General features: G+C 40.8%; 2 protein-coding genes across 4 annotated transcripts in view; one reads left to right on the top strand and one right to left on the bottom strand.

The window, feature by feature from the left end:
- HIBCH (3-hydroxyisobutyryl-CoA hydrolase) overlaps positions 1 to 5,295 on the top strand; it is a 71,935-nt gene extending 66,640 nt beyond the window's left edge. For 2 of the 3 annotated variants that reach the window (XM_037162968.2, XM_037162967.2), the window contains one exon: positions 52 to 669. In XM_037162968.2, the coding sequence (XP_037018863.2) occupies positions 52 to 167 (116 nt within the window). In that variant the 3' untranslated portion in view covers positions 168 to 669. Of the gene's footprint in view, positions 1 to 51; positions 670 to 2,745 lie in introns of those variants that run through there. The other variant, XM_053665211.1, reaches the window with a different exon arrangement.
- On the bottom strand, positions 1,655 to 5,129 carry CUNH2orf88 (chromosome unknown C2orf88 homolog). The gene has a single exon (XM_053665212.1). The coding sequence runs from the start codon at positions 5,127 to 5,129 to the stop codon at positions 4,845 to 4,847; it is 285 nt and encodes a 94-aa protein (XP_053521187.1). The 3' UTR covers positions 1,655 to 4,844.
- Positions 5,296 to 13,730: the final 8,435 nt, after the last annotated feature.

Below are 13,730 nucleotides of genomic sequence, written 5' to 3'. Positions count from 1 at the left end.
GGCAATACCAGAAGGAAATAAACTAACATTTTTTATGGCTTCACTTGACAGTTTTAATAGATAAAGACCAGAGTCCAAAGTGGAAACCAGCCACTCTAAAAGAGGTCACCGATGAAGATCTGAATAATTCCTTCAAATCTCTGGGAAGCAATGATTTGAAATTTTGAAGTGACTGGATTCGGAAGGTATTTTAGAGCAGGGGTTAGCGGACTATGGCACATGGCCCAAATCTGGCCTGCTGCCTGTTTATATATTCCACAAGCTGGGAATGGTTTCTGCATTTTTAAATGGTTGGGGAAAGAAATCAAAGGCTAATTTTTAATGACCTGTGAAAATTGCATGAAATCAAATACTAGCGTTCATGAATAAAAGCTTTATTGGAACATAGCTGTACTCATCCATTTACACATTATCTTTGGCTGCTTTGAGCAGTTATAGCAGAGACTGTAAGACCTGCAAAGCCTAAAATATTTACTGTCTGGTCCTTTTCAGAAAAAGTTTGCCAACCCCAGTTTTAGAAGATGGGAAATTTGAAGGTCTCTAGAGACTCTTGAGTTAGTGGATCTAATGCAAATGGGAGCTTAATGTTTTGGCTTTGGGTAGTGGTTTCTATGTTAAGTAAATCTATGTATAGATTATAAAAAATAAAAACCCTGGAATACTTTTGGATACTGTGTTAATGCTTCATAGAATTTTCTTGATATATAAATCTGGTTAAAAATAATCATGAGTTACTATAGCAGAAGTGTTCCTTTTGTAACATTAGAAATCTCAGGCAAAGAAAGATTTTTATAAACTTGTTTTTTCAGTATTATTAAGTCAGCGTTGGCATTTTCTTAAGTTAACCACAATCTCTTCCTGTGGTGAAAGCGAAAGCATTATTTTTTTGCTGTTCGAGATATTCGCTAATCTGGCAGAATGATGGATTAGGAAACTCTAATTGCTATGATAGACTGTTTTCTGAATTAAATCAAACTTATGTGATAACTGTTAACTTGTCTTCACACAGTTCAGATTAGGAGGGGAAAATGAAAAGAGGACTTTAAAGTGAAGTAAATCCTTCAGTAGTTGGTACTGTTGACAAAATAAGGTTTTTTAAAGGTACACAGGAAACTGCAAGGTGTTTGAGACTTGGGACCTTAAAGTCTAGGTAAGAATACTTTTATGTTAAAGATCAGTTTATCATCTATTTTGTGACTTTTATAGTTTTTACTTCATCATGAACCCCTCAGAAACTAAGAGAACTTCAGGTTTGTAAGAACAAAAGATGGCAGAACTGAAAATGACCTCAAAGATTTTATCTTGTACCATTCTCATAGACGGGGAAATTGCGGTCTGGAGGAGTTGCTTTAAATTTTGTTCTTAATATATTAAAAAAGAAAGATTTTTCTTCCAAAAAATTTAGGAACAGATTTGGAATAAAGACACCATGATAATGGCCATTTTACATTTACATTTACATTTACTTTACATTTACATTACTAGAGCTCCAAAATTGGACCTGGATGATCCCAGAATTTCTTGTAAAGGTGATTTTTAGTCACTTAGTATTTGTTAGAAATGCAGAAAATGTTAAGTTCTCTATGTGAAAGGTTTGAAAGTACACTGTTGAAAAGCATTGGCTTCCTGAAATTAAATAAGAACTCATAGCTAGTTAATTGCAACTAGATTTTTATTTGAACAGTTACGAAAAAGTGTTTTCACAAAAATATTTGGAAAAAATACACCATTCCATAGTTTAGTCTGACAGGGAAGAGAACTTGCTAAGGATGCTTGAGTTTAGCAGAGTAAGGGAGTGCGTCTGAGCTTGTGCCCAGTGCCCCAGGCAAGACGTGTCCCATTCGGTCACGCACATACTGGATGAGGGCATTATGACCAAGCAAAGAGTATATTTGTCAGAACTTTGTTTTTAAATTAACCTTCGATGTCTAAAACTGTATAATACAAAAGTATATAGTTCCCCCATTTCATAAAATGTCAGTGATACTGAGTAGGATATAGAAGTATCATGCATTGCTCATTCAGTGTGTCTATTTTTCATACTAGTAAGGCAATTTGACACAAATTACTCTTTAGGACTATGATCATTTTCATACCCTTCAAAACTGTGCTTTAGGTACCCATAATAACCATAGGTAGTTTGCAGAGAACTGGTAAGGCAACTGAAAGTGGAGGACGCACGTCACGGGCCTGTAACTGAAAGGTCACTGAGCTGGGGAAGAGGCGGTGAAGCAGGCTTGTGGGGTCATGTGAGTCTGTGTGAATGAGGAACTGGCACATTTCCTCTGACAATCTGCTGCATCGACTTTGTGCCACCTGCAGGTTGTCTCGACGGTAGCCTCTCACCTGGCCCTGTACTGGATCCAGCGGTGGGCGTGTGTCAGTGTGGTGAATTGCTGCTGTGTCCTTTCCCTGTCAAAAACTTAGAAACTTGTTTTTGCAGTGCGTCTTCTGATGGAGTTTGGCATTAGTGCCGTTTCTTGGGCTCACTTTCCCTGGTTTTCCTCTCCCTTACATTTGCCCGTTATTCTTATTTCGTCTGTTTGTGATATAAGTTGGAACAAATATTTCCCTTCCCAGCAGCTAATAAGACTTTCAGTCTTATGTTTTATATTTCTCTCCCTGAAAGAGTCATTTTGCTCTTTCACTGCTCATTCAAGACTTTTGAAATGAAGTCCAACGTTTAAATATGAAGATGGGAAAGAAGCTGAATATCCTATTAAAGATGTTATCTTTCTTATCAAGGCCAAACTAGATCTTGATGACTACCAGTGCAGTACAAATCTGTTTATCCAGGACTTTTCCTGCCTGCTCCCACCTTGGTTTATCCACTACTACACGGATCACGCAAGCCTTGTACTTCCTCATCCGTGGTTTGATGTATGTGGCATACATGTCCAATATAAGGTAAGTCCCTGTATGTCACAAGATATTATACTCTGTTCCAATGATTCAGGGACGAGGGGTAGTGCTTGGTGACAAAACTGTACTGCCAGTGTCAGAGAGGGTGGCAACAGAGTTCACACAGCCAGCCAGATTCAGAGCTGAAAGACATCCCACACCCCTGGAGGAGCCCAGGGCAAAGGAGGAACTGAGATTAAAATAATTAGGTGTAACTAAAACCCAGTAGGCTATTCCCAATGCGTGCTGAAAATTTTAGTGCAATGTGCTGCTTTTATATGGCTTTGTGTTCTCCCCGTAATATGTATTACAAATGACCTTGCAGCAAAAGTGTTCTGATGTGAGAGAAAATGAAGGAAAAACAGCAACATCTAGGCTTTTGTCTGACTCAGTATTAACACTCAGAAACCTAAGTATTTCTTGATGATCTGGAAATATCAAGATGGTACTGAAAACTGTTTTTGCAGTTTTAGGAAACTTTCTGTTCTCAGCCTTCTATAAACAGGGGTGGTGGTTTTTCTATCTTCTCAGTCGTTAAGATGGCCTGGGGGATAGGTGAAGGGAAAGCTGAATGACCAAACGTCTGAAGGCAACCGAAAGAGCCCATCACTCAATTCAAAGAATTTTCTTTGCCCAGTAACTCGGGAGAATTCACTCTATTTGACTGTGGGTTTCAAAGTATAATTGTTAAAATTAGAGGTAGCATTTCTGTCTGTTTAAAAGGCCAAATGCATATTTATTTCTTCAAAGAGGTCACGAGCCTTCCTCTTTCTCTGCCTTTAGATTTCAGTGATGAGAGTCTGTTGTATCTTAATAAAAGGATTTAATGCAAATGGGCTTAAATAATTCCCTTTCCAGTTAAACTCAATGTGTGGCAAAATCTTGATGTAAAGATAATTCTAGAGACTGATTCTCAATCTTCCTACAAGTTACATCTTAGTAACTTCTCGCCTAAATTTTTTGTCACCAGTGATCTCAAGCAGCACTAAATTCTTGTTTTTTAACAAGGCCAACTTTATGACAATAGTGTAGTGTATGACAATAGTATAGTGTATGGCTGTAAATGCCCTGTGTGGGCATTGTTACCATAAACAAACAAAATGAACTGACCCTCCACACCTCTGAGATAGCGAAGCTTAATACACATTCAGCACAGAGACCAGATTCTTTTTACCTTGCCAGCTAGTGCTTCTATTGTTTTAAAATTTATTGGATTGCTGTTTATAAAGGTTCCCAAACTTGTTTGCTTGTATAATTATATTAATATATCACTGGGCTTAATTCAATGTGATAAACATTAATGCCATGACTTCTATAAATTGTGTCTTGTTGAGATGCCTAATACAAGAAGTGTGAGCCATCTATAACAGCTGTGCTTAGGGCCCTGAGGGTCAAGGTGGATCTCCTCTATGTGGGTTGCTTTCCAATGCTTGATCATTTGTGTTAAGTAGGGTTCCTTAACACAGATGGTTTGGACAAACAGAAGCTACTGCTAATCACTATGGCTTGAGTGCCATTCACTGCCAAGACATTTCAAGAACAATCCTTTTCATATCTCAGTTTTGGTGTAAATTAACATTATTTTAAAAGTGTTTTTAAACCATTTGGAAATATGGACATGTTTAAATATTTCTTTCTTTGGTGATGCTGTACCATCTGAATCTGTATGTGACACAGCTGGTTAGCGTGGTGCCACAGGACCTCTGTTTAGTCCTTTAAGTGACTACAATCCAAGAACAAGCAGGCAGAAATTGCTATTACCATAGAATGACTTAAAACACATTTCACTTTAGGTATTCCTATACCCTTGATATGACCATAGACTGATTTTTACATTCAGATGGAATCAGTGTTTATTCACACAACATTTTGCTTTTCTTTCATGTGTTTAGACTAGCACCAACTCTATCCACAGTTCAAGAAGGTGTCCTAATTCTACAGCATCAAGGCCCCTCACTCTCAATGAATGGGATGTCGCCGTACTTGGTGTTACTATCTGCCCACTGCTGCAAGGCATCACTCAAGATTTCCTGGGACAGGCGATGTGCAAATTCGAAGACCAGGATTTTGGATTCCGTAAGTCCCTTCACTTCCTCACTGATAACTTGAGAAGGCATCCTAGGTTGAAATATCTCATCTGACATAAAGCTCTCTGCACTTGTGTGCTGCTTGTCACTCTCAATTGTGGTAGGAAATGCGAAAATTTGCTTTGATTTCATGCAGCCCATGTTATGAAGAACTTTGAGTGAAGCAAAGCAGTAGGAAGACTACTTCAACACCATCTTTGGAAAACACTGAGCATCTGTCCACGTGATGTTGACCAGTGCTTTTTCTCTCCAGGCCACTTGAGATCAGTGTTCCCTTTTACCACTCGTCACATGTAATGTTTATCTGTGAAGAGAAGAGAAGTTTCACTGTGAAGGTATGGAAGACAAAATACTACCTGATTATGTTAGTATGTAGAAACAGTCCTTTTTAATACTTCAGTCACTTGAGGGAAGTGTGAGGTGCCTAAAGTTCTATTATCTCAATAGAAGAAAGGAGTGTTACTCAAAAATGGCAAGTTACAAACTAGGAAGACATTTTTTCAAGATCTTTAAAAGTTTATAAAACTGAAAACACAGTTAAACTTTTGTTAGCTTAGATATATTTATGTTCACCAAGGATCCACAAACTCTAGTCTTTGGGCCAAATTCTAGCTGCCTGTGTTGTAAAGGAAGTTTATGGGACACAGTCATACCCATTCATCTTCATATTACCTATACCTTTTTTGGGTGAGTACTGGGGTGCATTTTGTTTTTGAGTTTCCTCTCTCTGCAAGGGTTTCGTACAAGCTGGCTACAACTCGGGGGATCAGACGCACACAGCACAACATGTACACAGTTCACAGTAGATTGTGGAGATTGATGGGTACCTGCCTAACCAAGTTGGGAGCTGAGTGATAGGCAGGCAAGATTCAGAGGTGACAGAGCCACAAGAATGATCAGACTCGTTTCTGGCCATGACCTAGGTCTCAGGCGGAGGTGGCAATGGTGTGGGAGCTGTAATTGAAGGCTCACAGACTACATGCGCACAAGCTGACGACATGGCCAGGCAGCACGTTAGCATCGGGGTCCCAGGTGCAGCGCCCCAGCCACATGGCCTAGGCAAGCTCCCACGCATCCTTCTGTAGGTGGACCTCATTCACTGGGCAGTAAAGGCGGCTTTTTTCCAAGCCAAAATCGGACCAGTTGATAGTCTTTGGCAGGTCTATCTGGTAATCCAAGAAGAATCTTTTGAAATACTCACTTTCCTCTTCGTCTCATCCATATCCTCAGGCAGAGAGACATTCATGGAGTGAGCTGCTGGCTCCATCTCCCTTCTTCCGATTTTTCATGCTCTTGTCTCTGGCCTGAGAGGAGTCAGCCAGCACCAGACTGCTGCTGCGCTCAATGGGGCGGGCCAGCTCTGCGGGACCAGCTGGCTTCCCCTCCTTGATGTGGTTCAGCTGCTGCCTGTTAGTGTTACTGCTGTTGGCTTTTCTCCCCGCTCTCCTCCTGCTCCACCAGGGAAGTGAGGTGAAGCCCTTTCAACTTCCGGTCAGTCTGGGGCCAGGGTCTGGGGCCCTCTGTGGACCTCCTGCTTGGCTCACTGCAGGCCTTCTGGGCCTGTTTCAGTCCTGTTCACCGGTCTCCTCCTTGTGGCGATGTGTTATGTCCAGGAGGAAACACAGCAGCTCCTGCTGCTTCCCATTCACCCTCTCAGGCAGGAGGAGCTTGAAACCCCTGGTGTCCCAGGGGTTCACTCTGTCCCCATCCACTCTCAGCCTGGGCTCTGTGTGGTCAGCGAGTCTCAAAGGGAGTGAGACGAGGTTTCTGGTTCTTCATTCTCACCTGGGGAGCCACTGTGCATGCACAGAGTCAGGTACAGACTCTGTTGCGTCTCAGCAAAGATGTCAAACTTGGGACAGTATTTACTTGTCCTTCTTCCTCTTTTTCACAGCTCAGAGCTTCAGGAGCTCCTGCAGCTGCTGGATCTCCTCTGATCTATGGCTACTTTCATGATACAATGGCAGAATCAGGTAGCTGTGACAGACCATGGGCTATCTGGTCCTTTACTTTTGCCAAACTGACCTATACTGTTAAGGGAAACAAAGTTTGCTCCTGCCTCAAACCTCATGAACCTGCACATCTTGGGCTGTTATTAAGAGTGAGGCTTTGTTTCCTGGTCAGGTGCTTACAGCTCAGTGGGACAGAATGGTGGCCTTTACACAAAGGCCAACAACTCAAACACAAGTTAGATGTGTAGCAAAGCCACCTATTTTTCTTCTGAATTAGATACTCCCTGTGAAAAGCTCAGATTTGTTTAAAATAAGGTTAAAGGTTTCTCACCTTAAATATCTCATTTTTTGGAAAGATTTATTTTAGAGAGGGGGGAGGGTAGGAGAAAGAGAGGGAGAGAAGTGTGAAAGAGATACATTGACTGGTTGCCTCTTGTACGTGCCTTGACCTGGGACTGAACCTGCAGCCCAGGCATGTGCCCTACTAGTGACTGAACTGGCGACCTCACGCTTTGCAGGGTAACACCCAACTGAGCCACACCAGTCAGGGCTAACAACTCATTCTCAATTTTGTTTGACATAGTGACAAAATAGGGGTGCTATAGTAAACCATAAATTCCTAACTGGGAAGGTAAGGTAGGTAGTCACACCCAGGCCTATAACTTCTTTATTGAAAAGTTTTTAAGTAGGCCTGTTAATTGTTTTTGTACATCTAAGTTAACACACCTTTGAATGTCAGAAGTAATTTGCTTACTCCTGGAAGGTGTAAGCACCCTTGAGAAAGTTCATAATCTTGTCATCCAGATCCTGCCTTGCTTTCACCCACCCTCATGTAACATCTGTCCTTACATTCTTACTTTCATTTCAAATGCTTAAAAAAACTTCAAACTTATTTGCTGGAGCATTTGAGATTTTACTTTCAGGTATTTGTTGTCAGCTTTGGCTCAAATTCATAAAAATTCTCGAGAACTTTCGAGAGAAAGTTCATCATCTGGAGATGATGGCATAGGCAGACATGGCTTGCCTCTTCGCACAACCACAACAAAATTACAACTAAAATACAGAACCACCATCACTCAGAACTGACAGAAACTGAGTTGAATGGAAGTCTGACAACTACAGAATTGAAGAAACCACACTGGTCCAGACTGGTAGGAAGGGCACAGTCTGCCCACACCCATGTGTGGTGGATAAAAGTCCAGGAGGGATATCTAGGGAGCAAGGAATCCCAGCCCCACACCAGGCTGCCCAGCTCAGGGTTCCAGTGCCAGAAAGGTAAGTCTCCATAACTTCTAGCTGTAAAAACCAGCAGGGATTCAGTTGGTGGAAGAAAGAGCTGGAGCCCCAAGCAGTTCCTCTTAAAGAAACCACACACAGACTCACCTACTCAGACTCACTTCCTCTGGGCTCTGGACACGGGGTGGCAAATGGAGGGGCACCGGCTGTGTGCAGGGGGAGGCTGAGGTGTCCAGCATCAAGGCAAGCAGAGGCCATTTTCCCTTTTCTGGGCCCTCCCCAACCAGAGCCAGCAGACTGGAGCTGTATCTAAGATTTCATCAACTTGGCTAATACCCTTTGACCTGCCTTAGAGATCCCCAGAGACTCCACCCCTGCCAATTTATGGACCCACCCAAGCTGCTTTTCCATATGAATGGCCTTTGCTCATGCTTTACAATTTCCTAAATCCTCTCAAACAAGCAGCAGCTGGCCTCAGTGAGCCCCAAGCCTGAAACCACCAGCCTAGATTCATAGCATGGCTTTGCCTATAAATCTCCAAGCCCCGCAGAAGTAGCAGCCATCTAAGATTGCTATATAGCTCAGGCAGGGTTGCCCAGGACAAAGCATAGGTGGGGGCTGCTGATTCTTGGCCTGCAATCACCCAGGAAACCCCAGGAGCCAGCGGACAGCTGCAGATGGCACAGGAACACCACCATCCTGCCCCTGCACAGCTGATCGAGCACAGATTGGTGGTCAATGGTCACAAGCCAGTCCTTGCAGCTGACTGGCCTGGGTAAATCCCTCCCATTGATCTGCCAACAGCAACCAAGGCTCAACTATAAGAGGAGCGTGTACACAGCCCGCATGAAGGGCACACCTTGAGAACCCAGCTTATGGATAAGAGGGGAGGCTGTGCCACTGGACCCTACAGAACACCTACCACATTAGGCCACACTACCAAGACATAGAAGCAAAGCAGCTCTACCTAATACATAGAAGCAAATACAGAGAGGCTGCCAAAACAACAGATCAAAACTCAAGAAAAAGAACTAAATGAAATGGAAATAAACTATCAGAGGCAGAGTTCAAAGCACTGTTTATAAGGATGCTCAAGGAACTCAGGACCTGAACAGCATAAAAAATATGCAGTCAGAAATGAAGGATACACTAATTGAAATAAGGAACAATTTACAGAGAGACAACAGTAGAATGGATGAAGCCAAAACTGAAATCAATGATTTGGAATATAAGGAAGCAAACAAAACAATCAGAACAAGAAAAAAGAGAATCTAAAAAAATGAGGATAGTGTAAGCAGCCTGCGGCACAACTCTAACCAATCCGACATTCACGTCATAGGGGTGCCGGAAGCAGAAGAGAAAGAGCAATAAATTGGAAGTTGATTTGAAAAAATAATGAAAGAAAACTTCCCTAATTTAATGAAAGAAATAGATACTCAAGTCCAGGAAGCACAGAATCCCAAACAAGATAAATGCAAAGAGGCCCATTCCAAGACACATCATAATTAAAAGGCCAAAGTTTAAAGATAAGGAGATGAGAGGTCAAGGTGTTGGAGAGAGTGAGAGGTGAGGGGATTAAGAAGTACAAACAAGTAGTCACAGAATAGCCGTGGGGGTGTCAAGTACAGCATAGGAAATGGAGCAGCCAAAGCACTTACATGCATGACCCATGGACATGAACAATGGTGGGGGAATTGCCCGAGGGAGTTGGGGGTACTGGGTGGAAGGGGGCAAAGGGAGAAAAATTGGGACAACTGTAATAGCATAATCAATACAATACAATTAAAAATAATTCTTTACAGGTCTAGATGATTTTCTCTCAAGGTAAGTAGGCTACTTCAGTGCTTGTGATGTGTCTTCTAAGCTTCCCAACTGGTTGTTAATCCCTGAATGGATTTCTGTTATGATAGGACTTAGGGTAACTAAATCAATACAAAGCAAACTTTACTGGATAGAGGTTTAGACATAAGAAACCCTGGGTGAAATCTATGAAAAGGTTATGGTCCATGATTATATCTTAGTTTTTAGGTCAAAGACATAGCTATAAAAATTCAAAAAATATAACTCAACTCAGTTGACTTATTTTCTGAAACCACTGACTGATCTTAAGGTAAAAATTAGCGTGAATTTAATTTTTTCAGGGTTCTACCTCATTTCTCCCATAATACATTCATTTCTCACTTAGACCCTTAATAAGGAGGATATGGGGAGTAGAAAGCAATCTGGCCTTCTGCTATTTATGACCTTTGGTTCCATGTGCCCTGAGGCTACACGCTCCAGAGATCAAAGGTAGAACAAGGGAGTGTGATGTTTGTCTTGTTTATAGACTGAACTTGAGGACAAGAACTGTCCTGGTTGTACTTTATCAACCTGTAATGACTTACTTAGTATCTGTTTTGTACTTTGTGGGATGATTAAGGGAATTGGACATAGTTAACCTGAAAACCATTACTTAGAAAATTCAGTGACTGTCAGTATAAAAGGCCATGAATAGAAGAATCTTTTCTGAGATGTTTGGTTTTGCAAAAGCAGTTTTTATCATACCATAACAAAGTAACTAGTGTCAAATTTGCCCTCTCACCAAAACCAGCTTTAAGCCTGAACAAAATATATGTGGGCAGTGCCACTGTAAAAAATGTCCAAACCTATAGAGAATTTTTATAGGAGCTCATTTGGAGGAGACTGATGACATATCCTGGGGAGAGCATGAGAATAAGTTTTGCAGTTTCTGTTATGCACTTGAGATTAAGAAGGGAGTATGAGGAAGATTACATGAAGGTGGGAGAAAGCAAGGCTGGGATTGGACGACCTCTCGCATGATGTAGAAGGAGGGTCTGAAAGGGGCATTTCAAAAGTGTGTTACTTTAGGTGCACAAAAACAACGGACAGGGCTTAAGGAAGAGGGAAGCCTTTCGGTAAAGAACTTGAAGACTGGGGCATGATCTGCCCAGTTACTAATTTATGATCAGACCACTCTGTGAGGTAGTTTTCCACGGAACCCATTTTTTTCCCCATCCACAGCAGGTATTTTCAGGCATTGCACAACAGACAGCACAGGAGTGGTCCCCAAGAAATGGCAGACACAACGTTAAAGGCCACAATCAATCATCCTTTCTGCCTGGGGGCATCTTCTGGCATAATCAAGGGGAGGATGAGCCCAGGCAGAGCGGCAGTTCTGTTGAACTGAAGAGGTAGTTTGGGTTACTGAAGCAGAAGGAATGTATATACAATACAGTTCAAGAGAAAAGGGAGCTGTGGGGAGGGAGGCAGAGGTCTCACCATGAGGTCTCATCAACAGTACTTATTTGAGGCTGAGATGTGCATGTACAGGAAAAGTATCTAAGACCCAGCAAAAGATCACCTACATGCTCTGGGACTTAAACTTGACCAGTGACACCAGAAGTTAAGACAGGGCTGGGGAACCCTTGGAGTTTCAAGCTAGCCCAGATGGGAAGGCCCCACTGAACACTTCCGTAGTAGAAATGTGAGAAGTGTACCGGCAGGGGTTGGCACACTTTTCTTAAGGGGGCACAAAGTATATAATTGAAGTTTGTGAGCTGTATGGTTTATGTTTCAACTACTGGGCTCAGCTGTTTTGCAGAAGCAGTCACAATGTATAAACGAGTGAGTGATGGTTATGTTCCAGTAAAACTCTTTTTAACAAAAGCAGGCAGCCAGCCCATGATCCATACTGGACCACATTCAGATAAATAGTCCTATTCTAGTAGAGAATACAATTCAATGCCATTTAAAGGAAGATGACATGATCCAGATTCCTACAAAGTATTATCCACAGTCTTCATCATACAATAAAATTACTAGCTAAGGTAACAAGCAGAAAACTGTATCCCATGATCAAGGAAAAAAACAGTCATTAGAAACAGACCACACAATAATATGCCATTTCATAACAGCAGTTTAAAGAAGCTTTTTAAATATATTCAAGAACATACAGGAAAAATTCTCATAAGGCATGAATAAAGAATCTCATAAGGATAGAAAGTATAAAATAAAAAAGTAAACTCTTACAAGCTATTAGATATTGTAGAAGAAAGGATTAGTGAACTTGAATATAAAATCATACATACATGTAATGTGAAAATGGGGGGAGGAGGGTTTTTAAAAACTGAACAGAGAAACCACTAAAAAGATAAGTATGATATAAAAACAATGAGAAATTAGACATTTAAACTAGAAGACAGGAAAGGAGAAACATAGGAAGAAAAAAAATTATACAATCTTAAAACAGCAAAGTGGCCCACTTAAACCCATATATAGTAAAAATTATATGAAAGGAAATGGACTAAATTTGAATTAAAAGGCATTTAAAAGTTAAGATCCAACCCACAAAAACAGAGCCAACTGATCTAGATTGTCTTTTCAACAGGTGCTAGAGCAACTGGACATCTATGGTAAAAAAAAAAAAGAGGAATATAGATTTACACCCTCCACAAAAATTAACTCAAAATGAATCACAGACCTAAATATAAAAATATTAAACTGTAAGTCTCCTAGAAGACAACATTTAGGAGTTAAATCTAGGAAAATCTAGATGACCTCAGGTTTGACAATGACCTTTTAGATACAACACCAAATGCACTATTGACTAAAGAAATAATTGATAATTGGACTTCATCAAAATTTAAAAGTTCTGCTCTGTGTTAAGATACTCTCAGGAAAATGAAAAGACAGCCACAAACTGGGTGAAAATATTTGCAAAAGCATATCTGATACAGGACTGTTAGCTAAAACATATAAGGAACTCCTAAAGCTCAAGAAGAAGAACACTGATTAAAAATTAGCTGACAGATCTGAAGAGACACCTCACCAAAAAGACATACAGATGGCAAATAAGCATGAGAAAATGATCAACATTATATATTAGGAAATTGCATGTTAAAACAAGTGAGATACTGCTACATACTATTAGAATGGTGAGAATCCATTAAAACGCTGATAACACCAAATACTAATGAGGATGCAGAATGACAGAACTCTCATTCACTGCTGCTGAGAATGCAGGACTGTACAGCCACTTCAGAAGATAAGTTTGCCAGTTTCTTACATAACTAAACACACTCTTACCATACAGTCCAGCAATTGTTCTTGGTATTTACTCAAATGGATTGAAAAATTATATACATACAAAAACCTAGACACGGATGTTTTTAGTAGTTATTATATAATTGCTAAAACTTGGAAGCAACCAAAGTGTACTTCAGCAGGTGAATGGCTAAATGGATTCATCCAGACAAGGGAATATTATGTACTGACAAAAAGAAATGAGTTACAAGCCATGGAAAAATGAGAGGCCCTAAATGTGTATTACTAAATTTTAAAAGCCAATCTTTCCAACTATATGACATTCTGGAAAAAGTAAGTTTGGACAGTGAAAAGTCCAGTGGTTGCCAGGGATCAGAAAGGGGGGAGGGTTGAAGAGGTGAAGCAGAGGGGATTTTTAGGACAGTGAATTAACTGTATGACCCTACAATGGTGGGTGCGTATTATTATACATTTATCAAAATCCAGAGAATGTGCAACACCAAGAGTGAAT

Source organism: Artibeus jamaicensis, unplaced genomic scaffold (genome assembly GCF_021234435.1).
Source record: "Artibeus jamaicensis isolate MK-2021 breed Jamaican fruit bat unplaced genomic scaffold, CSHL_Jam_final contig_391, whole genome shotgun sequence".
NCBI lineage: Eukaryota > Metazoa > Chordata > Mammalia > Chiroptera > Phyllostomidae > Artibeus > Artibeus jamaicensis.
Note: the sequence above shows the minus strand (reverse complement) of the source record. Positions and strands in the feature narration are given on the sequence as shown.